Source organism: Bos indicus x Bos taurus, chromosome 6 (assembly GCF_003369695.1).
Source record: "Bos indicus x Bos taurus breed Angus x Brahman F1 hybrid chromosome 6, Bos_hybrid_MaternalHap_v2.0, whole genome shotgun sequence".
Lineage (NCBI taxonomy): Eukaryota > Metazoa > Chordata > Mammalia > Artiodactyla > Bovidae > Bos > Bos indicus x Bos taurus.
This window is the reverse complement of record NC_040081.1, coordinates 7252101-7276458: the sequence shown is the minus strand read 5'-3', so window position 1 is coordinate 7276458 and position 24358 is coordinate 7252101. Positions and strand designations below refer to the sequence as shown.

Sequence of the window (24358 nt, the reverse complement as noted above, 5' to 3'; positions counted from 1 at the left end):
CTATTATTTAGAATGGATAAACAGCAAAGTCCTACTGTGTAGCTGCTGCTGCTGCTAAGTCGCTTCAGTCGTGTCCGATTCTGTGCAACCCCATAGACGGCAGCCCACCAGGCCCCCACATCCCTGGGATTCTCCAGGCAAGAACACTGGAGTGGGTTGCCATTTCCTTCTCCAGTGCGTGAAAGTGAAGTCGCTCAGTCATGTCCGACTCTTCCCGACCCCAAGGACTGCAGCCTACCAGGCTCCTCCATCCATGGCATTTTCCAGGCAAGAGTACTGGATAGCACAGGAAACTAAATCCAATCTCCTGGGATAAACCATAATAGAAAAGAACATTTTAAAAAAGAATGTATATATGTATAAAACTGAGTCACTCTGCTGGTACAGCGGAGACTGGCACAACATTGTAAATCAACTACAATTTTTAAAAAGTAAAGTACCATTCTTGATTACTAGCAAGAATTTAAATAAGAAATATTACCAAGGATTTGTTGTTGTTCTTCAGTTGCTCAGTTGTGTCTGACTCTTTGTGACCCCGTGGACTGCAGCACACCAGGCTTCCCTGTCCTTCACCATCTCCTGGAGCTTGCTCAAATTCATGTCCATTGAGTCAATGATGCCATCCAACCATCTCGTCCTGTGTCGTCCCCTTCTCCTCCCACCTTCAATCTTTTCCAGCATCAGGGTCTTTTCTAATGAACTGGCTCTTTGCATCAGATGGCCAAAGTATTGGAATTTCAGCTTCAGCATCAGTCCTTCCAATGAATATTCAGGACTGATCTCCTTTAGGATGGACTGGTTTGATCTCATTGCAGTACAAGGGACTCTCAAGAGTCCAACACCACTGTTCAAAAGCATCAGTCAATCAAGGATAGTAATAAACAACTATTTCTTCAGGAATGAAGTTACCATGTTTCTCAAATACATGACTACCAGTTTATTCCTTTTATTCTTTTGGTTTTGAGAAAGTTTTTCTGAGAAATAACACATCACTTTTTGCTTAATAAAATTGTGTTATCTTCATATTTGCATGTGGAAACATCCGAATATACGATTTAGGAAAATCTTGAAATTTTAAATTCTATACAGTGTAAATATAAATTCATAATAATAAATGTTTATTACTTGAATAATAATCTTTAACTGTAGTCTCAAAAGTGTTTTGAAGTATTACTTTTATGGGTGTTAATTTTATAGGTGTTAAATTTCTCTGCGAGTTACCATATGTCCATTCTGCAGAGAACTGACAGTTTGAGATAATTGAGAGAGTAAAAATTAGAATTGGAGGGAGGTAGTCAGTATCAGTTCACACACTTGTTCATTAATATTATTGGAGTGCTTGTTGTTGGCAAGACACTGGGCTTATAGCAGTGGGTAAAACAGAACCCAGAATTCATGGAGCTTATTGTTTAATGAGGAAGAGAAACATTAAGAAACAATTATATGGGACTTGCCTTGTGGTCCAGTGGTTAAGAATCCACCTGCCAATGCAGGGGACATGGGTTTGCTCCCTGGTCCAGGAAAATCCCACATGCTATGGAACAACTAAGCCCACAGGCCACAACTACAGAGCCCGTGTGCTGCAACTGCTGAGGCCCTGGTGCCTAGAGTCCGTGCTCTGCAAGAGAGAAAGCCTGAGCACAGCAGTGATCATGACACATGACCAAAACAAGTGAATGAAAAATTGTAAAGTACTTATTAAAAGCAAGGAAATAATTATATGAAGGAATATTCCCTTACAACCTGTGCTGTGTACCATGAAAAAAGATGAGCAGTACTAAGAGAAGTCTTAATGTGGACTTAGTTTAGATTGGGACTTGTCAGTGGAGGCTTCTCTGAACATATCACAAATAAAGGAACTAAGAGAGATATCAAATCTATCTAAGTGAAGAGTTGGAGTAGGGAAATTCTAGTCTGGCAAGATCACAAGTGGGAGGATGCTGAGGGTGGAAATTGCTTGGTGACTTTCAACAAAAATTAACGTGATTAAAATACAGTAAAATGTGGAGGGTGGTACAAAACCAGGCAAGAGAGAGAAGCAAAAGTCACACCGTGCAAGATTCACAACCATTCTATGAATTTTGTATTTTATCTTAAGTGCCAAGGAAAACCGTGGAAGGATTTTGAGCAGGACGTCACCAGGTCATATTTGGGTGTTAAAGTGTTACTCGGCTGCTATGTAGAGGATGGATTGAAAGCACACAGAGCAGAAATGGGTCGAATGGTTAGGAGGCCATGGAATAACATGGCAGGTTGGATTAAGGGAGTGATGATGATGCTGATTTTAGAACTGGAGAAAAGTGGATAGGTTTCAGATTTACACTAGAGACATACTGATAGAACATGATAATGACCTAGATTAAGAAAAGAATGAAGAAACCTGTCAAGAATAGCCTCTGTCTTTTGACACAGCAACTCATTGGTTGATAACTGATCATGTTATTTAGTCACATGGAGGAACCCTGGGGAAAGAGCCTGTCTGGTAGAGCTCGAGAGGTGGAGTTGAAGAGTTCAGTTGTGAGACTAATTAATCCCACTTGTGTTCTAAGTATTTAACATACATTTTATAGTAACATAAACATAATCCCCAACTTTTTGGCCCATGTCCTCTACTAGGGAAATTTTGATTACAGATGCTATATCTAAGATGCTACTTTCAATCAACGATTAATGAAAAGAATAAGGAGAATTAACTTTTTAATCTAAAATGTCTACTCTCTTAGACTTTTTGACCCAGATTCCAAAATAATAGTGTACTTAATTTCAAATTAAAAGATCTGGAAAAGGAAAAAAAAGATTGGAAGAGATCAGGAGTTTAGCATAAGGAATAAATCTTTTGAAACATAATAGACTGCCTTCCAGAACATATAACCTGCAATCTTAGCCCAGACTTTTCTGTGCAATAATATTTCAGGTGTTCTTCCTGGTATTGAATGCAAATTTGGGGGCCAATTTATATTGCCTTCATCTCTTTTAAAAGAGACCACCTACTAAAGAATGCTCAGTGATTCACAGGCTGGAGCCACATGGCATTGGTTGAGGGTAGACAGATCAGGGGTCCCCAAGTCCACAGTGAAAGCAGGAGAAAGGGCCTATCTTTTATTGACAGACAAAGGGTGGCCCAGTACTTTCATAATTCCACATTATAGCTGAGACACAGATTTGATCCCTGGGTCAGGAAGAGCCCCTGGAGGAGGAAATGGCAACCCATGCCTGTATTCTTGATTGGGAAATCCCATGGAGAGAGCAGCCTGGTGGGCTACATACAGTCCACGGGGTCACAAAGAGTCCGATATGACCGAGCACACACACACCACTAGCTTTTTATCATGGCCATGGCCCAAAACTCAGCTTCAAAAAGATACATCGTCCATGGGCATGTGGTACTATCTAGTGTAATCTAGTTAATATCATTGAGTTAAGGAGGATGATAGCGTATTTAAAAATGGAGGCAGGCCAATAATGACAACAGTACTAAACGGCAGTCATTGAATGTGCATCGTGTTTCAGGAGCTATACTCAACGCTTTCCATGTATTATATTACTGAATTTCTTCCAAACCCCTTGTGAGGTTTACAGGTCATAAATCATTCTCCAAAGACCACATAGGTGGTAAATGCTAGAGTGAAATGGCAAGATCTGTTTGACTCCAGAGTGGAGTTTGCCTCAGTGCCTCACTGCATCAGCATACAAATCAAAGATGAGATTAAAGAACCTCAGTAGTTCTTTAGAGATAAGAGCTAGAACTAAAAACAGAAATTGTGGTATGTTGGTTTGCAAATATTTGGGAATATTCTGGCTTTCCAGGTGGTGCAGTGGTAAAGCATCCGCCTGCCAATGCGGGAGATGCAGTTCAATCCCTAGGCGGAAGATCCCCTGGAGAAGGAAATGGCAACCCACTCCAATGTTCTTGCCTGGGAAATTTCCCAAAATAAGGGGAATGTCTCTGCTGTATTGGATGGTCCTTTCCTAACACGGTGTTCTGAAGAGATAGCTGACCACTTACAGGTATTTAAAAACTACCTTGAGCTTTCTGTCAGCATAATTTCTCACACATTTGAGATACTTGAATTTTATAACATCACTCCTGTCATTGTGAATTTCATTCTTGCTTCCTCGTATACCCTTTTAAAAGCTGTTTACCTGTAATTGTTCACCATTTTCCTTTAAATTTCTGTGGTTGAAATTCACTTGCTTTCCACTGGTCCATTATCACTACACCCCTGTTCTTAAACCACTTTAGATAAATATTTCACTGACTTTTTCTAACACAAAGTATATGTTGGTAATTTTTAGTTGAAAAAAAAAATGCCATAGCTTGAGTTTTTAAAAACCAAGGGGGAAAAAAGAAGTATTTCAATTCACTTTGTAGTGAAATTCAATTTTTTTTGGTTAAAAATGATTTTATTCCATGTTCTTCACATTTATAGTGTTTCTATCAAGTGGTCAGTTGTCAATCACATTTCCCCCCCTTTAAAAGTTTTTGTTTGGTTTTGCTATTTTTAAGACTTTATCATTGCTTTTAGTTTTTACAGCTTTGCTCTGTAAATGTCGATTTTTTTAAAACTTACCTTGCTTTGAAGTTTAACAGATTTCTTAATCTGTTAAACTTCAGATCCCTGTACAATGTACAGTATCCCTTCAGTTTTGGGAAATTACTATTCACTATTTCTTCAATTGCTGCTTCTGATTCTAAATGACATAATAATAATTGCCTGCTAATATGCTTGGAGAAGGCAATGTCACCCCACTCCAGTACTCTTGCCTGGAAAATCCCATGGACAGAGGAGCCTGGAAGGCTGCAGTCCATGGGGTCACTGAGGGTCGGACACAACCAAGCGACTTCACTTTCACTTTTCACTTTCATCCATTGGAGAAGGAAATGGCAACCCACTCCAGTGTTCTTGCCTAGAGAATCCCAGGGACGTGGGAGCCTGTTGGGCTGCTGCCTATGGGGTCGCACAGAGTCAGACACGACTGAAGTGACTTAACAGCAGCAGCTAATATACTAAAGTCACTTCAGTTGTGTCTGACTCTTTGTGACCCCCATGGACTGTAGCCCCCCAGGCTCATCTGTCCATGGGATTCTCTAGGCAAGAATACTGGAGTGGGTTGCCATTTCCTTCTCCAGGGGATCTTCCCAACCCAGGGGTCAAACCCGTGTCTCTTATGTCTCCTGCATTGGCAGGCAGGTTCTTTACCACTAGCATCACCTAGGAAGCCCAGATAATAATTGCCTAGTTATGGTAATTTCTAGCAAAGATGCAAATACAGTGAAGAACATGGAAATTCCCTTCCACCCTTCAGAAACACAAGTATAATCCACTCCATCTCTCAGTCCACCCATTCTCTTCCTCACAGCAACGGTGTGGCAGCTCCCTTTCCAGCATCCTAAACTACAGCTGACTGAGCTGAGTTCTGAATGATGAAGACTTACAAGTTAAGAGAAAAGGGGTATTCCAGTTAGGTAGATAAAATGTACAATGTACAGCAAAGATGTAAAGGGAATCATCAGAAATTAGGGTGGGGAGATGAATGCAATAGGATGCAATGCAAATAATCTACGTTAGGTAGGTTGGGACCAAATTTTGAGAGCCTTTTCTGCCGTACTAAGGAATCTGATAGATACTTAAGGGATGACAAATCACTGGCAACCCATGAGCCTTCTGTGCTTAGGTGCTCAGACACTTCTTTCACCTCCTATTAATATTTAGGTTGAAAAGCAAAACTTGCCATGCCTTTTCCATTTTATCCATATCCATTTGTAGCATATTTCTATAATTCCTGATACTATGGTTCTCTGTATGTGAAATTGTGCTTTGGTATGAAGAAAAACCACAACTAATTCAAGTCTATTTGGGTGGAACTTTTGAAAAATACAAGTAGAAAAATAAAATATCATTTAGGAGAAAAAAAATACATGTCTGCCACTGAAGCTATTCTTCTATTAAAAGGCATTTCATGTTATACGCAAAAGACACTTAGCATTAGTGGGCCATCTGAAATGAAGAAGAATAATTACAATTATACAAAGTTGTCTCAAGCCCCCTCCAAAATAGCCCAGTTGTCACATAGATTTATGTTTGGAATTTCGAGACTTGGTCAGGACCAAGTGAATAGAAGGAGGAGGAGCTGGGAGAGAAGGGGGACAGAGAGGGAGTGTGAGTGTTTAATTTAGAAAATTTTTAAGCTGGATTCATTTTATATACCAAAGCTGGATTTCAAATCGACTCAGTTTCCAGATTGTTAGGTTCTTTCAGTACTTCCTACTTCACTGTAACCAAGCTTTGGCTTCAAAGAAAATTGGTCTATAAAATTTTTACTGCATTTTCTAGTCAAAAGTGTGTGCTTCTACCATGGCAGGGGACACTGTCTGTTACTGGCCCTCTCCTTGAGAAACCAACAGAAATGCGGGAAAGTTGGTAGAAACTGGGATACAGGCAAAGTAAAATCCTGTTAGCAAGTCTAATGAATGCAGAGTGTGTTCTGTCCCTCTTGGAAGCGTTGGTTTTATTTTGTGGGAAATACTGAGTGTTCTTTACAGTAAGTGTTTGTCATGTAAGTTACTGAGATGGTGAGGAGAGAAGAGGATGTGGCCGCTACAGGATACAGTGAATGCAGGCTCTTTCACGTTATTCATTAAAGTCGCCAGTCCTTCTCACCACCTCTTAATACAAACCCATCATCATCGAGACTGGTGGGATGGCTGTCGGGCTTCATGAAGTCTAGAGGTCTTCATGTTTATCACTTTAATTTTACCATATAATTAAGTAATGATGGACTGAAGCAAATGTATTTATAGCATATGTGAAAATCCTGGGGTAAAAATAGGATGCCGATCAATCTTCCCACATCCTAACGAACATCTGCTTGGTCTTAGGAGCATGGCATTCCTACTGACATGGGCTATGCAGTGGCCCCTCACCATTCAGGCGTCTATCCTGTACATGTTCAGCTATATGAAGCCTGGAAGAAGGTTTGGAATATTAGAATCACCAGCACTGAAGAATATCCACACCTGAAGCCAGCTAGATACCGGAGGGGCTTCATCCACAAAAACATCATGGTGAGCATCTGTGGTTTGGGTAGGGCACACCACATTCTGCCAGAAAGAAGCAAAGAGAAGAGCGACGTATTAACAGCTTAACAGAGGGAAAGCTCCATGCAGCAGGAAGCATAGTTTTCAGATCCAAGCGAAGGATGTTTCAGTTACAGTCACTTTTTTTTCAGTTCTTCAAACATAACTTTAAAGTGTTATTTTACTGACACTACTGCTAATAAGCAGGCACTGATGTCAAACCACTAAGGAGACATTACATCTAACTTGCAGATAATTTATAGAAGCCATCATTTCTTCAGTTACTTAGCATGTAAAACTAACACCGTCTCTCTGCATATTAACCATGCCACTCTTTTACAAGCCAAACTGTCCTCTTTATCAATGTCAGACTAAAAAAAAAAAAATCTCAGGTATTTACAAGAAGCCACATGTCCTGCATAATTATTAACAAGTCATAATATAGAGTACAAATGAGAGATGATGTTAAGTCATTTGTTATCTATTGTCAAATTCTCTCCGAAGTGTCTCTATTTGGTTTTGTGTTTTTACACTGGTGACAAATATATATTGTCAAAAGATATTGTTACTTAATACTTTGTGAGGCCTCTCAAAGTAAGTAATTAGGAAAAAATCCTAATTTTTCCCCAAATCAGAAGGTCTAAAGAGTACTGTGGTGTTAGGCATAGGTCTCCTGATTTAGACACACGTTTAGACACACATTTAGATCACACCCATGTTCTGATCATCTGGGTTTTGATGATCTGTCTACAAATCAAACTCATGAAACCACCTCAAATGAAACCTATTATCTTCCCTTCATTCCAGCTATAGGTCCTGCTATTCCTAATTCAGTTTTAGCGATTTGAACATTGCACTACCCACCCCATGTCCAATCAAGTCTCTACTTTCCATCAATAATTCCTTCATAATATTGTAATATTCACTACCTATCTCTTTCTGTAATATTTATTGCCTTTACTCTTATTTGTAAACCACAGGGCTGATTCCTATTTCATCTATTTACAGCTTCTATCCACCCCCTACCACAGTCCATCCCATGGACAGTGCCAACCTTTTAATCCTAAAATGCTGCCTTCACCTTGACCTTCCTAACCTATTCTTTCCAGTTGTTTCCACACCCTTTAACTTGCTCTGCAGGGACCTAAAAACAATTTAAACTAAGTCTGCCTTTCTAGCTCCTATTTTCCCGTAGTTAGCACAGACTCACTCCAGCCAAAAAGATCTGCAGCAGTATCACTGTGTCCATACCTCTGTCACCCTTTCAACCTTGGAAGACTTTCTGACCACTCTCTACCTATTCCTATTCCATTTATTCCTCAGTATCAAGTCCCGTATCTTATAGAACATGAAGCACCTTGGTGTATGTCTAGCAGTTCAACACCTGGGTCCGGCCTACACTGGTCTTATTCTCCTCTGAATTCCCATAACATATCATCTTGTAACTCCACTGGGAACATAAAGACTTACCACATTTCAAGCTGTTTGTGCCCTAACTGGAGACTATGAGGCTGCAGTCCTATTGTGTTATAGGGCAATTCAGAAGGAACTGATGGAAAACCAAGACATCCCATCCTAATCCCTGGTTGTTAAATGTGACTCTCTGAAGAGAGCCAGAAACCTCAAAGCAATTAGATTACAGACCTGCTTATTTACTTACTCTTTCTAATGGAGATACCCACTGGTAGAGACTCCCACCAATCCTCCCAGCAGCCTCATGGGTGGCATTTACCAGGAACGCTTATTGGCAGTTGCTCTGGATTCAGGCCTTGCTTGTGCATGCGTGCTCAATTGCTCAGTCATTTCTGACTCTTTGCGACTCTTTGGACTATTGCCCTCCAGGCTCCTCTGTCCACGGGATTTTTCAGGCAAGAATACTGGAGAGGGTTGCCATTTTCTCCTCTAGGAGATCTTCCTGACCCAGGGATTGAACCCACATCTCCTTCATTGCAGGCAGATGCGACCCCATGGACTGTAGCCTAACCAGGTTCCTCCGTCCATGGGATTTTCCAGGCAAGAAAACTGGAGTGGGTTGCCATTTCCTTCTCCACTGAGCCATCAGGGAAGCCCTAACTCAGGCCTTACATATAGGATATTGGCTTTAGGTCCATTAGCGGAGATTCTTGGAGAAGGCAATGGCAACCCACTCCAGTACTCTTGCCTGGAAAATACCATGGACGGAAGAGCCTGGTAGGCTGCAGTCCATGGGGTCGCTAAAAGTCGGACATGACTGAGCGACTTCACTTCCACTTTTCACTTTCATGCATTGGAGAAGGAAATGGCAACCCACTCCAGTGTTCTTGCCTGGAGAATCCCAGGAATAGGGAGCCTGGTGGGCTGCCATCTATGGGGTGGCATAGAGTCGGACATGACTGAAGCAACTTAGCAGCAGCAGCAGCAGCAGCGGAGATTCTTGTGATTATGGTTTTCATAACCATCTCCTAGTTAGTTAGGATCAGCAGCTATAAGGTTTCCAGGGGCTTATCAATATATGAGAGTTTGAATTTGATAGTGTTACACTCCCAGAAACAGTTCTAGAGAGCAGAATGCCTAAAACCTCTCTTATTCCTTATCTAACACAAGAGAGCTATTTCCGGAAACATGTTCAGTGTCCTGTAGCACTGGAATGAGGGAGCAAAGCAATGGGATATTAGCCTCCTACACACTCATGGTCTCCTCAGCCTCCTTCGGTGGCCCACTGACCCTCCTAGGGCTCACAGTGACTCTCATCCTCTCAGCAACCATGATCCTCCCCACAGTTGCAGGGTAAAGCCTAACACTTCCTCTTCCCTCTGTTCAAATACACTTCTGTCTCTCTCCATTGCATAGAATCAGCTAGATAATCAAGTCCCAAAGTTGGCTCTTTATGTTACCACAGTTTTTCAAGCAAGATATTCAAACTAAATCCTAAAAGTGACTCAGAATCATGCATATTTAAAATGTAAAATTAACCTGGCATTTAATTACATGTAGGCATTTCATTATTTAGCTTTGGGATAATTCTCTCTACCTTCCATACACTTTAAATCCTTCTTGAATATAAAGGATATACCATTGTGTTCTCCCACCTGGACTTGCATAGAATTTTGAATTGGTATTTGTGAAATAACTGCTATTTCCAGGAAATTGTATTTCTATAAGTTATTAAGGAATATATTTGATTTGGTTAGAATATTTTGGCACTTAGTTCTCTTTTGTTGTTGATTCTGTGTATAACATTATGAGAATATATAATGCTTTTAAACATAAACATCATCAGAGCTAATACTCTGCAATTAATCTGAAGTTCTCTGAATGATCTCATCAAGATAAAATAGCTTCTAAGGATATAACTTTAACCAGTTTACCAAAATAAATAGGATATGTTCAGTTTTGATTTACACAGCAATATATATTGATTGAGCTGAGAATCATGTTTTCTAAGAAAACTTTCAAGGACTAGATTGAAATTTATTATAATGCACATTCAAATGAAAGAAAAAGAGCCAGTATATTTCTAGGGAATTGCAAAGCATGGGGAGTCCTGTACAGTAATATTTTGACAACACTAACTGAACCAACTGTGCTTTAAGAATCAAGACAGAAAAAACTGAAGATTGATTACTTAGGACAATAAGCTGAAGACTTGCCTTTTTAAAATTCTGTAAAACTTGTATCTTTCCTAAATATATTCATTTATTTTCTACCACTTCAAGTAAATAATGATAAATGCAGATGATAAAGAGGTCATTAAATAAAATTTAGCTAAAGATTATACCAGCTTGCACAGCTTTTGCTCACCCTTTTAGAATTATACTGCCATTTTACCAGGAAAGTCGTAAGAATTTGAAAAAAAAAAATCCTTATCATAAATATGTGTAATTGAAATAAATAATGGCTCTATATACAAAAGATAAAAGAATACTTTTTACTAAGTGACCTTTTTATCATTTTGTTTGTGATACATTATAAAAATTGCTAACCAAATGCATAATCTCTTTATTTCTCTTGGAACTGGCAGTCTTCAGACTTAGAATCTGGGGCTGTTACTACAACCTACAGTGGTCCTGTCAGAGTAGAGCAGAAACTATGACTTGTGTCTCAAATATTTGTTCTAATTTAAAATGTTATTTCCTAAGACTCATATTAGGTTACTAATTGACTTCATTTTCTAATGCATGTGTAGAATTTGATAGAAGTATTATCCTTAAATTTTTTGCCGTACTAGAATTACAATGTATAGCACAGGCAAATCCAATATGTTTAAATTTCATTTTTACTTTTTTTGTTTTATTTCATAAGATGCTGGAACATACTAGGTTTCATAACAGAAGTAATGACTTGGAGATTTAAAATAGATAAGTGGCTAAAATAATTCAAAGTCTGTCTTAGTTTTCATATAGTTCTTCCACTGTCTTCAGTATTCCTCCCATAGTGATCTCATCCCCACTTTCCAAATTATGAAGGAATTGGGGGATGAAGGATCTCAGAGATAAAGAATCCACCTGCAATGCAGGAGACTCAGGTTCGATCCCCGTGTTGGGAAGATCCCCTGGAAAAGAAATGGCAACCCATTTCGGTATTCTTGCCTGGGAAATCCCACAGACAAAGGAGCCTGGCAGGCTATAGTCCATGGGGTCGCAAGAGTTGGACATGACTTGGCCACTAAACCACCACAGTAAAGAGTTGAATAATGATACCAACTTTATCTTCCATGAGGGAAGAAGCTATGTCAGCATATTAATTGATTGAAGGGAATTTTTTCCTTACTTGTTCTTTCTTCCTTCAGGTTCTTCCGAGACAAACCTGTGGGCTTTTCACTCACACGATTTTCTATAAAGAATATCCAGGAGGTCCTAAAGAGCTGGACAAGAGTATTCAGGGAGGTGAACTTTTCTTCACTGTGGTCCTCAACCCAGTAAGTACTTTGAGCTTTTCTTCAAATAGATAATGAAAAGTGACAAAACAGATGAAAAACAGGCCAGGGTTTTGGTAGTTATCAGCCAAGTCAATATGAAGGCTCAGTTATAAAACAGTAATTAATAACTAAATGGAACCACATTTAGTAATGGGGGCAAACTAATTCTTCAAGTAGTAATGAGATGAGGAACTTACAGAAGAACCAAGGAAGGGCTCTAGCAAGCCCTTCTCTGCATTGGAAAGTGACCAAAATTCAGATATTCTTGCTTTTATGCAGAATAAAATTTTCACCTATGAAACTCTTTTGTTCCTAATGGGACCAGTTTTTCATTTAGGTGACTATACCTCTATTTTTATCTTACTTAAAGTAAAAGTAGAAGTGAAATGGGAGAGGAATTAGGTAAGCAAATATGGTCATTGCTGAAACATTCATGTTAGTTCTTGTTTTGCTCTGTCTCAGGCCAGGGCAGAGCAGCCTCTTCTGTCGGGCTACTACTATTCTTTCTCCTTTACTTCTTAATAGCAAGGTGCCAGCTCCCAAAGGAACCATTTGTATGTATTTCTGTTTAAGGCAAGTGTCATAGAGTTTATGAGAAATAACTAATGGAAGTAAGGTGTATAAGGAAAAGAAGGGATTTTTATTTCCCTTCTGAAAATCACTGATATAAAATGTAAACCTGTGTTTGTTTATTGTAAATTTGTCCCTAATGTCAGCAATATTCAAGATTTTTTTAAATTTTATTTTATTTTTAAACTTTACATAATTGTATTAGTTTTGCCAAATATCAAAATGAATCCACCACAGGTATACATGTGTTCCCCCTCCTGAACCCTCCTCCCTCCTCCCTCCCCATACCATCCCTCTGGATCGTCCCAGTGCACTAGCCCCAAGCATCCAGTATCGTGCATCGAACCTGGACTGGCAACTCGTTTCTTACATGATATTTTACATGTTTCAATGTCATTCTCCCAAATCTTCCCACCCTCTCCCTCTCCCACAGAGTCCATAAGACTGTTCTATACATCAGTGTCTCTTTTGCTGTCTCGTACACCGGGTTATTGTTACCATCTTTCTAAATTCCATATATATGCGTTAGTATACTGTATTTATGTTTTTCCTTCTGGCTTACTTCACTCTGTATAATAGGCTGCAGTTTCATCCACCTCATTAGAACTGATTCAAATGTATTCTTTTTAATGGCTGAGTAATACTCCATTGTGTATATGTATCACAGCTTTCTTATCCATTCATCTGATGATGGACATCTAGGTTGCTTCCATGTCCTGGCTATTATAAACAGTGCTGCGATGAACATTGGGGTACACGTGTCTCTTTCCCTTCTGGTTTCCTCAGTGTAAAAAATGTAATTCTCCAAATGAGAAAAAAAGTTCTAAGAACCCTCTCTTGACCTTAATTTTACCAGTCTTGCAATCAAAATTGCAGATATTTTTCATTGTCTACTAGTATTCAATAGCTAACTATTTCTCAGCTCCTAGAAAATGAGATAGAAGTAAGTAAGGGTAACTCATCTTTGGGCAAAATCAACACATATATCCAAAAAGCACTATAGTCTGAATTTGTATGGCATTTGGCCTTTTGGAAGTTTATTAACCTTCCTACTGGCCAAAATATAAATAATTCTGATTTATATATCATAAATAACCTGGTTCTCTATCTTCTTTACAAATAGAAGTCTCTTTGGAATCATCTCATATGGTTTTCTTCTTTTTTTTCCCTCAGTTCAACCCAAAGAGTTAAACCAATGCCTGATTGTAAACTGAAAACTCAGTTAAAATATTCTTAATATGGTAACATTATCACCATAATTTTAAGACTCCTTAATCTACAATCTATAAAATTCTAATGTTTTCTATTTCCTTTCATCAAAGAGCAGTGGGACTGTGAACAGGTAATCGCTTATTTGATTTTTTTAAACAACAGTTGCTTTGGCACTTAAGAAATTCTTAGTAGTATTGTAATTTCAGAACTTTCTAAACCAAATTAGTTGTATTTAACATAGAAGAATTCAAAACTAGATCATTCATGACCAATTGTTGTTGTTGTTCAGTTGCTAGGTCGTGTCTAACTCTTTGTGACCCCATGAACTGCAGCATGCCAGGTTTTCCTGTCTTTCACTATCTCCCAGAGTTTGCTCAAACTCATGTCCATTGAGTTGGTGATGCCATCCAACCATCTCATCCTCTGTCACCCCCTTCTCCTCTTGCCCTCAATCTTTCCCAGTATCAGGGTCTTTTCCAGTGAGTCAGCTCTTCACATCAGGTGGTCAAAGTATTGGAGCTTCAGCTTCAGCACCAGTCCTTCCAATGACTATTCAGGGTTGATTTCCTTGAGGATTGACTGGTTGGATCTCCTTGCAGTCCAAGGGACTCTCAAGAGTCTTCTCCAGCACCACAATTCGAAAGCATCAATTCTCCAGTACTCAGTCTTCTTTATGGTCCAACTCTCACATCCACATGGAATGTGGAAAAACCATAGCTTTGACTATATGGACCTTTGTCAGCAACGTGATGTCTCCACTTTTTAATACACTGTCTAGATTTGTCATAGCTTTTCTTCCAAGGAGAACTGTCTTTTAATTTCATGGCTTCAGTCACTGTCCACAGTGATTTTGGAGTCTAGGAAAATAAAATCTATCACTGTTTCCACTTTTCTCCCATCAACTTGCCATGAAATGATGGGACCAGATGCCATGATCTTCATTTTTTGAATGTTAAGCTTTAAGCCAGGTTTTTCACTCTCCTCTTTCACCCTCATCAAGAGGCTCTTTAGTTTCTCTTTGCTTTCTACCATTAGGGTGGTATCATCTGCAAATCTGAGGTTGCTGATATTTCTCCTAGTGATCTTCATTCCAGCTTGGGATTCATCCAGCCCAACATTTCACCTGATGGACTTTGTAAATAGGCAGGGTGATAAGATAAAGCCTTGATGTACTCCTTTCCCAATTTGGAACCAGTCCATTATTCCATGTCCAGTTCTAGCTGTTACTTCTTGACCTGAATACAGGTTCCTAAGGAGGCAGGTAAGGTGGTCTGGTATTCCCATCTCTTTAAGAATTTTCCACAGTTTGTTGTGATCCACATAGTCTAAGGCTTTAGTCAATGAGGCAGAAGTATATATTTTTTTAATTCCCTTGCTTTTTCTATGATCCAACCAATGTTAGCAATTTGATTTCTGGTTCCTCTGCCTTTTCTAAATCCAGCTTATACATCTGGAAGTTCTCGGTTCATATACTGTTGAAGCCTAACTTGAAGGATATTGAGCATTACCTTGCTAGCATGTGAAATTAGCACAACTGTAGAGTAGTTTGAACATTCTCTGGCATTTCCTTTGGGATTGAAATGAAAACTGACCTTTTCTAGTCCTGTGGCCACTGGTGAGTTTTCCAAATTTGCTAGCATATTGACAACAGTACTTTAACACCATCATATTTTAGGATTTTTAAATAGCTCAGCTGGAATTCCATCACCTCCACTAGCTTTGTTCATAATAAGGCTTCCTAAAGCCTGCTAGGCTTCACCCTCCAGGATGTCTGGCTCTAGTGAGTGACCACACCATGGTGGTTATCTGGGTCATTAAGACCTTGTTTGTACAGTTCTTCTGTGTATTCTTGCCACTTCTTAATCTCTTCTACTTCTGTTAGGTCCATACCACTTCTGTCCTTTATTGTGCCCATCTTTGTATGAAATGTTCCCTTGGTATCTCCAATTTCCTTGACGATATCCCAAGTCTTTCCCATTTTATTGTTTCCTCTATTTCTTTGCATTGGTCATGTCCAATATATTTACAAATATTTATTTTTTACTAATTAAAAACCGTATTATTATCTTAACTGAAAAAAATCTCATAGTAAAGCTTATGTTAATCTTGAACACTAATTTGGACTAAACTAACTGAACAAACCCTTCAAATGTTTAGCAAAGTTTGCTACTTTTCAGGCCTTTATCAGTAACCTTTGGCAAATTTGTCTTGCTGAGGAGATTCACAGGGAATAAACAGGAGAAAAAAACTTCCCAAAACTTTTTCTTTTCTGATTCAGAAAACCTTCAGTAGACAATTACTTTCAGATAAATCCTGGGATTCAAAATAAATGACAGACCTTGTTAGATACCAAAATATATTCAAGGAATCCAAATTAACTTCATCTGGCACGCAAACTCCAATTTTTGGAAGCAACTGTAGTTCCCTAGAGACTTGCGGTTAAGACGCGCGCTTCTAGACTCAGCCCACGTCTTAGCCAAGGAAGGACTACTATCATTAGTTAGCAAGGGCTGCCTGGCAGAACGGAGTGAGGAGTGTTTCCCACGGCCTGTTTCCCATGAGTTCTCCATCCCGAAATAAAATGTCTGGATAAAGTTTGTGTTAAAATTAAGAAAGGTCCTACTGTATAACACATGGAACTCTGCTCAGTGTTATATGGCAGCCTGGATATGGAAGGGGAGTTTGGGGGAGAAGGATACATGTATAGGTATTGCTGAGTCCCCTTGCTGTCCACCTGAAACTATCACACATTGTTAACTGGCTATGCCCCAAAACAAAATACAGAGTTTTTTTAAAAAAGAAAAGAAGATGAAACGTCCAGGTACAAGTAGGCATGCTAGTAATTTAGCACATGACACTTTATAAGGACTGAATGAGAATGAGAAATTCTGATAGAATCAAGTAGTTATTAGCTACAGGAAAGAAAAAAATTATACCAGATTTGAAAGATAGTAATTATGAGCTTCAGTGATACTCCAGACCTTGATAAGAAGTCGTATTTCATATGTGAATGAATGAAATTTAGTGTCCAACAGTGGGGTAGGGGTACTACAAGAGCAAATTGTGTTCCCCCCACAGTGGAATGCATTCAGCCATTAAGAAATACATTGTATAATAATTTTTAATGATATAGAAAATATTTATATTTAATGAAAAAAGTAAGTTATTAGAAAACTAGATGTGAGCATGCAACTAAACTAGAATGAATTCAGCAGAATGTTAACAATGGTTGCCCCAGATCAAAGAGTAAAGATGATTTTCGCTCATTTGCCTAATTTTTATAGATCTACATTGAACATGTATACTTTTAAAACCAGCACACACACATAAAATGTTACATTAAAGACAACAATAATAAAGAATTATGTAACACTAACAGTGAAGGATATAAAATGTAATTATTTATTTAGTGATATATCAGAGGGAGAATTAGTATTTACTCATTGCAGTTGTTCCCTATCTGTCCCATGTCACCTAACACCTGCCTCGCTGCACAGTTATTTGTGTACATATATAGCACCTTTTCTCCTATATGAGAGGACATTCTTGCAGAATGACCTATGTGTCTTTCATTTTTGTGCTTCCCATGGTATCTGGATTAATGTTTTAAATCTAGTAAGAGGTCACTAAATGTTTTCTAAATGATTAACTAAACGCAAAAATAGCTATGTTTTAGGACCATCGCTTGACTTAGGGGCATATCCAAATGTGAGTTACAATAAGCCTGGTTTTAATATAACTACATTCTAGCAGATTCTCTGCTTTCAAGAGAAAGAAATTCAGGATCCAGGAAATTTTTACGGGGCCCTAAATGTTTGGCAGGTTTTTACAAGTGATGATGAATTAGCCTGACGTGGAACAATGGATAATTAAAGCTGGAAAGAACCACAAAATTCCTCTACTTGATCACCCAATTTTAGACTCAAGACCACGCCTGTGTTTTTCTGAAGAGAACCTCAGCCTTCGTGACTCTGGGTTTGGTGCTTCCACCACTGCAACACACTGCTTCTGCACTCCTGGGTAAACTGGCCTTGATGTGATGCACGTCACCTCTGAATAGGACTCAGTTACCTGGTACCAGGAAAATGTGCAAATGGCTTAAAATTTCTGGCCATTGTCTAGAAAAAGCAACCCATTTTTTGAGTGAAAAACAAAAAATAAGTGCTTTTGAAAAAAAGCTATAATATGCAGTTATAGCTAAGGAAAAATGTCAAATGTACTTTTAAAGAACTATGAATAATAAACTATATATTTTTGTCTTAAAACAATAAATCTTATTAATATTACGTGTAACAAAACATTTAAAACAATTTTTGTTCTATTAAATTTAGACTTTTAAATTTGCAAAGCCAAAAGACACTTTATTTCATTTGTTTCCTACTTTCCATATTAGCCCTATTTTTCTATCAGTGTTCTTCATGACTAACTGGTATTATATAATTACTTGCCACTGTGAAATTAAGAATAATCCAAGAAAGCATATCAAATCTTTTTGATTCTACAGTTAAGAAAAATAGGAATATTGTAAATTCTCAACTCATTGAAATGGATATTTTTAAGAAATTAGATATTAAAGAAATGAATATTGTGTTATTCTTTGTTTAATCCTTTCATAGTTTCACATAACTTATAAACAAACAAAAAATCTTTAACTTGGAAAAAATTAAGCCTGGCTCCTACACACCTTTATGGTTTCTTTTTTCAATAATCTCATATATCCACCTTTCACGCCACGCATACAGAAGAATTTGTAGTTCCCTATATAGGACCTGTTATCTCATTCTCTGCCTTCAAGTGCCTCTACCTCAGCTAGCATACCTTCCAGAAAATCTGAGCTTATTTATCATCTTTTTATAGAAAAATTCCCCCAACTCTCCAGTTTCTCTTGAACATGGCATAACCATAACATAACTGGCCCCCAATACGGTAATCAATTATCTTTATCATCCAATAGTTTGTGCATTCCTTAATAGAAAGCATCATATTTTATTCCATTTTTTAATCGATATATTGCAAAATTTTATTGCATAGTAGACTCAATAAATGACAGTGGATTAACATACATGCATATATGTATACTGTCTTTGAATCTGAAGAAAAATCTAGGTGCCTTGGAAATACCCACTCACAGAATTCATTTGACTTAAGAGTTTGCATTACTGTGCTTTCATTTCTCCCAACATGCCATTCAGGGATATCCTTTTGAAAGTCATTAACATTATGAAAGGGCTTCCCTTGTGGATCAGCTGGTAAAGAATCTGCCTGCAATGCAGGAGACATGGGTTCAATCCCTGGGTTGGGACGATCCCCAGCCAGGAGAAGGGAAAGCCTACCCACTCCAGTATTCTGGCCTGGAGAACTATACACAGTCCATGGGGTTGTATATAATGCTCAAACTACCACACAAGTACACTCATCTCACACGCTAGCAAAGTAATGCTCAAAATTCCCCAAGCCAGGCTTCAGCAATACGTGAACCATGAACTTCCAGATGTTCAAGCTGGTTTTAGAAAAGGCAGAGGAACCAGAGATCAAATTGCCAACATCCACTGGATCATCAAAAAAGCAAGAGAGTTCCAGAAAGACATCTATTTCTGCTTTATTGGCTATGCCAAAGCCTTTGACTGTGTGGATCACAATAAACTATGGAAAATTCTGAAAGAGATGGGAATACCAGACCACCTGACCTGCCTCTTGAGAAATCTGTATGCAGATCAGGAAGCAACAGTTAGAACTAGACATGGAACAACAGACAGTTTCCAAATAGGGAAAGGAGTATGTCAAGGCTGTATTTTTGTCACTGTGCTTATTTAACTTATATACAGAGTACATCATGAGAAACGCTGGGCTGGAAGAAGCATAAGCTGGAATCAAGATTGCTGGAAGAATATCAATAACGTCAAATATGCAGATAACACCACCCTTATGGCAGAAAGTGAAGAGGAACTAAAGAGCCTCTTAATGAAAGTGAAAGAGGAGAGTGAAAAAGTTGGCTTAAAGCTCAACACTCAGAAAACTAAGATCATGGCATCCAGTCCCATCACTTCATGGCAAATAGATGGAGAAACAGTGGAAACAGTGTCAGACTTTATTTTCTTGAGCTCCCAAATCACTGCAGATGGTGACTACAGCCATGAAATAAAACGATGCTTACTCCTTGGAAGAAAAGTTATGACCAATCTAGACAGCATATTAAAAACAGAGACATTAGTTTGCCAACAAAGATCTGTCTAGTCAAGGCTATTGTTTTTCCAGTGGTCATGTATGGATGTGAGAGCTGGACTATAAAGAAAGCTGAGCACCACAAGAATTGATGCTTTTGAATTGTGGGGCTGGAGAAGACTCTCGAGAGTCCCTTGGACTGCAAGGAGATCCAACCAGTCCATCCTAAAGGAAATCAGTCCTGAATATTCATTGGAAGGACTGATGCTGAAGCTGAAACTCCAATACTTTGGCCACCTGATGCGAAGAACTGATTCATTTGAAAAGACTGTGATTCTAGGAAAGATTGAAGGCAGGAGGAGAAGGAGACATCAGAGGATAAGATGGTTGGATGGCATCACCGACTCGATGGACATGAGTTTGAGTAAACTCCGGGAGCTGGTGATGGACAGGCTGATGGACATTTGGTGACGCAGCCTGGCGTGCTGCAGTCCATGGGGTCACAAAGAGTCAGACACAGCTGAGCGACTGAACTGAACTGAACTTTATGAAAAGATCATCAGTTTCATGCACAGGAAGAAAAATCCAAGGTTAAAAGTACTGAGATACCACTTCTTATCCACCATATTGTCAAAAATTCAAAAGACTGATAAAATATTCTGTTAACAAGGCTGTGGGAAAACATATACTCTCATACATCATAGTGGTGCAGAGTGGTGCAACCTCTAAGGAGAGAATGTGAAATGTTACAGCCACTATGGAAAACAGAATGGAGTTTCCTGAAAAAATTAAAAATAGGACTACCATATGTAGGACTACCATATGGTTGGTCCAGTCTGGAGAAGGGCAAACTCACTCCAGTATTCTTGCCTGGAGAATCCCATGGACAGAGGAGCCTGATGGGCTACAGTCCGTAGGGTCACAAAGAGTCAGACATGACTGGAATGACTTAGCACACGTATGATCCAGCAATCTTACTTTTGGATATTTGTCCAGAAGAATTGAAAATGAGATCTTAAAGAGATACTGGCTGTTGAATGTTCGCTGCAGCATTATTTGCAATAGACAAGAAATGTCCTTTGCCAGATGAATGAATAAAGAAAATATGGTATATATGTACAGTAGAATATTATTCAGCCTTAAAAAGGAAGAAAATCCTATCATAGGCTACAACATGAATGAAACTTGAGGACAAATACAGCATAAATCCATTTCTTGAGGTGTCTGAAGTAGTCAGAGTCATAGAAACCAAGTGGAATGGTGGCTGCCAGGGGCTAGAGGGAGAAGAAGATGGAGAGTTGCTCTTCAGTGGGTATAGTTCTAGCTATGCAAGATGAGAAGTTCTAGACATCTGCTGTACAACCCTGTGTACATACTATACTGTACATTAAATAATTTGCTAAGAGGGTAGATTTCATGTTTTTTTTTTACCACATTTTTTCTAAAAGTGAAAGAACTTTAAAAGATACCTTTTTATCTTTCTGACAGTACATTTTTTTAAGGGGCAGTTGGATTTTTTAGTCTCTTTGTACCTCCCAGAATTTGTCCCAGCTGTGATTTTTTTTTAGTATTTATTTTTATTTATTTGGCTGTGACACATCTTCATGGTGGCATGTGGCATATCTAGTTTGAGCATGCAGACTCTTAGTTGCAGCATGTAGGATCCTGATCCCCAATGAGGGACTGAACTCACACCCCCTGAATGGGAAGCATGGAGTCCCAGCCACTGGACCACCAGAGAAATCCCTTGACAGTACATTTTAACCATAAATTTAATCATGTAAAAACAATCTCACAAGTCCAAAATCTGGTATATTCTATAAAACAAATGTCCTGGAGTTTTCAAAAAAATATGTTTGAAAAAAATTAAAGAAGAGGGATCATTCTAGTTTAAAAAAACTAAAAGATATAATCTGTGCTGTGCTTAGTCTCTCAGTCATATCTGACTCTTTGCAACCCCATGGACTATAGCCTGCCAGGCTCCTCTGTCCCTGGGGATTTTCTAGGCAAGAATACTGGAGTGGGTTGCCATGCCCTTCTCCAGGGGATCTTCCCAACCCAGGGATCAAACCCAGGTTTCCTGCATTGCAGGTGGATTCTTTACCATCTGAGGAAGCCCAAAAGACATAAGAACCTAATACAATTTATAAATCTTAAGCCTTCATTCAATCCTGAATTTTTAAAAAATATATATCTGTAAAAGTCATTTTCCTAGTTAATACTTCTGGGTAACAAAGTGTCCCCAAAACACAATGGCTTCAAAAGAAAACAGTAATTATTATGTCATGACTCATGGTTTCCATCGGTCAGAATTCAGGGAGGGCTGCACACGGTGAAGATTCTGGTCTCCAGTGTCTCTTGAGGCTGCAGTCAGATGGTGACTAGAGCTGAAAACTTGGCGGCTGGAACAGCTGCTAGCTGGCAGGATATCTCCTCACTGGAGGCTCTTTTCTTGCTGTTTGTTTTTAATTAATTTCTTTATTTTAATTGGACGATAATTATTTTACAGTATCACGATGGCTTTTGCCATACATCACCATGAACTGGCCATAGGTATACATGTGCCCCCCGTCCTGAACCCAGCCTCCCACCTCTCTCTCCCCACTCCCCTCTAGGTTGTCCCAGAGCTCCGGCTTTGGGTGCCCTCCTTCATGCATCAAGCTTGAACTCACGCTGGTTACCTGTTTCATGTATGATAATGTATATGTTTGATGCTATTCTCTCCAATCATCCCACCCTCTCCTTTGTGACATCTCCCCCAGGCTTCTAGGGGCTTCCTCACAGCAAAAAGCCCTCAGGCACTCACACAGAACTCATCAAGTGTCAGGATGACCAAGGCAGAAGCAGAACTGCCTGGGGTTCAGAAGTCACAGCAGCATGTCTGCTCACATGCTGCTTGCCTGCATTCAGAGGGAGGAGAATTTGATTCCACCTCTCCACGAGGGAGTGACAGAATTTTAGGAGAGAAACTGGTGGGGCGGGGAGCATCTTTGGAAAATATGATTTATCACAGACAACTATGGAACAAATAGAGCAATTTAAATAGGAACTGGACAATAGATGATATTGAATTAATTATGTCTTCTTAGACATTGGAGAAGGCAATGGCAACCCACTCCAGTACTCTTGCCTGGAAAATCCCATGGGCGGAGGAGCCTAGTAGGCTGCAGTCCATGGGGTTGCGAAGAGTTGGACACAACTGAGCGACTTCACTTTCAGTTTTCACTTTCATGCATTGGAGAAGGAAATGGCAACCCACTCCAGTGTTCTTGCCTGGAGAATCCCAGGGATGGGGGAGCCTGGTGGGCTGCCGTCTATGGGGTCGTGCAGAGTCAGACATGACTGAAGCGACTTAGCAGCAGCAGCAGACATGATTATATTTGATTTTATAGTGTTCTTAGATGATGCATGCTAAGGATTTAGTGGCAGTGTTTTACTATCTGCAACTTATTTTCAAGTGGTTTAGCAAAATAAGAGGTACATTTAAAGGAGAAACAAAGAAAATACCAAGCAAATGGAGTGAAATGTAAGCAGCTGGAGAATAGATAAAGGATATACAGATGTTCATTGTCCTAATTTTTTGCTTTTCTATAGGCTTATAACATGCTCCTCAAGTAACTGAGTGGGGAATAATGTAAGTCAGGTCATATTATGTCTCTGCTCACATCTTCCAGACCTCCTTCTTCAGTGTAGAAGCCTGACTCCTTACCGTGACCTACAGGACCCCATGGGAACTGAACCCTTACCTCCCTGATATAATCTCCAGGCAGAGGGAGCAGCAAGTACAAAAACCCCATAAGTGTGCTTGGTGTGTTTTAGGAACAGCAGATAGTTTACAATATTCTATTTTAATTGCTGCCTCTCAAGCATCTTCTCCACAAACCCCTATGTACCACATCTCAGAGAGCTTCTGCTGCTGCTGCTGCTGCTAAGTCGCCTCAGTCATGTCCGACTCTGTGCAACCCCATAGACGGCAGCCCACCAGGCTCCCCCATCCCTGGGATTCTCCAGGCAAGGACATTTAGTGTGACGTAAAGCCTCGGTTCCCTGCCTACTCACTCTTTTCTTGGTTGTAGGAACTTCAGCTCTAGAAGAACTCAGTCAAAGCCAGATCAATTCTCACTGTACCCCAAAATGCCTGAGAATTCTGTTTAGGAAAGGAAAATCAGAGCTAGCCAGGATAATGTAAGAAAGTTCTGTTCAAATTAGAATTTCACCTATTTGATATTCCCTGCAGGATGCTCAGTACTGTTTCAATCTGACCTCCAAGGCATATTGTATTGTATTACAACTGAGGTTCAGGGTGTCTCAGCATTCCCTGTAGTAACCAGTAGGATCTTAACAAGGTTTCACTTCACGTGGTTTAATGCACGGCCTTTCTCCGCAGCTGCCTTCCACTAACGCTCAGTGTTCTATTGGACCTCGCTTGCCTGAGGGCC

The 24358-nt window shown here is 39.3% G+C and overlaps 1 protein-coding gene across 2 annotated transcripts in view; it reads left to right on the top strand.

The window, feature by feature from the left end:
• The window catches only part of NDST3 (N-deacetylase and N-sulfotransferase 3), a 187684-nt gene that overhangs the window by 98856 nt on the left and 64470 nt on the right, over positions 1-24358 (top strand). For both annotated transcript variants that reach the window (XM_027543736.1, XM_027543737.1), the window contains exons 5-6: positions 6881-7066; positions 11847-11975. In XM_027543736.1, coding sequence (XP_027399537.1) covers positions 6881-7066; positions 11847-11975 — 315 coding nt within the window. The remainder of the gene's footprint in view (positions 1-6880; positions 7067-11846; positions 11976-24358) is intronic.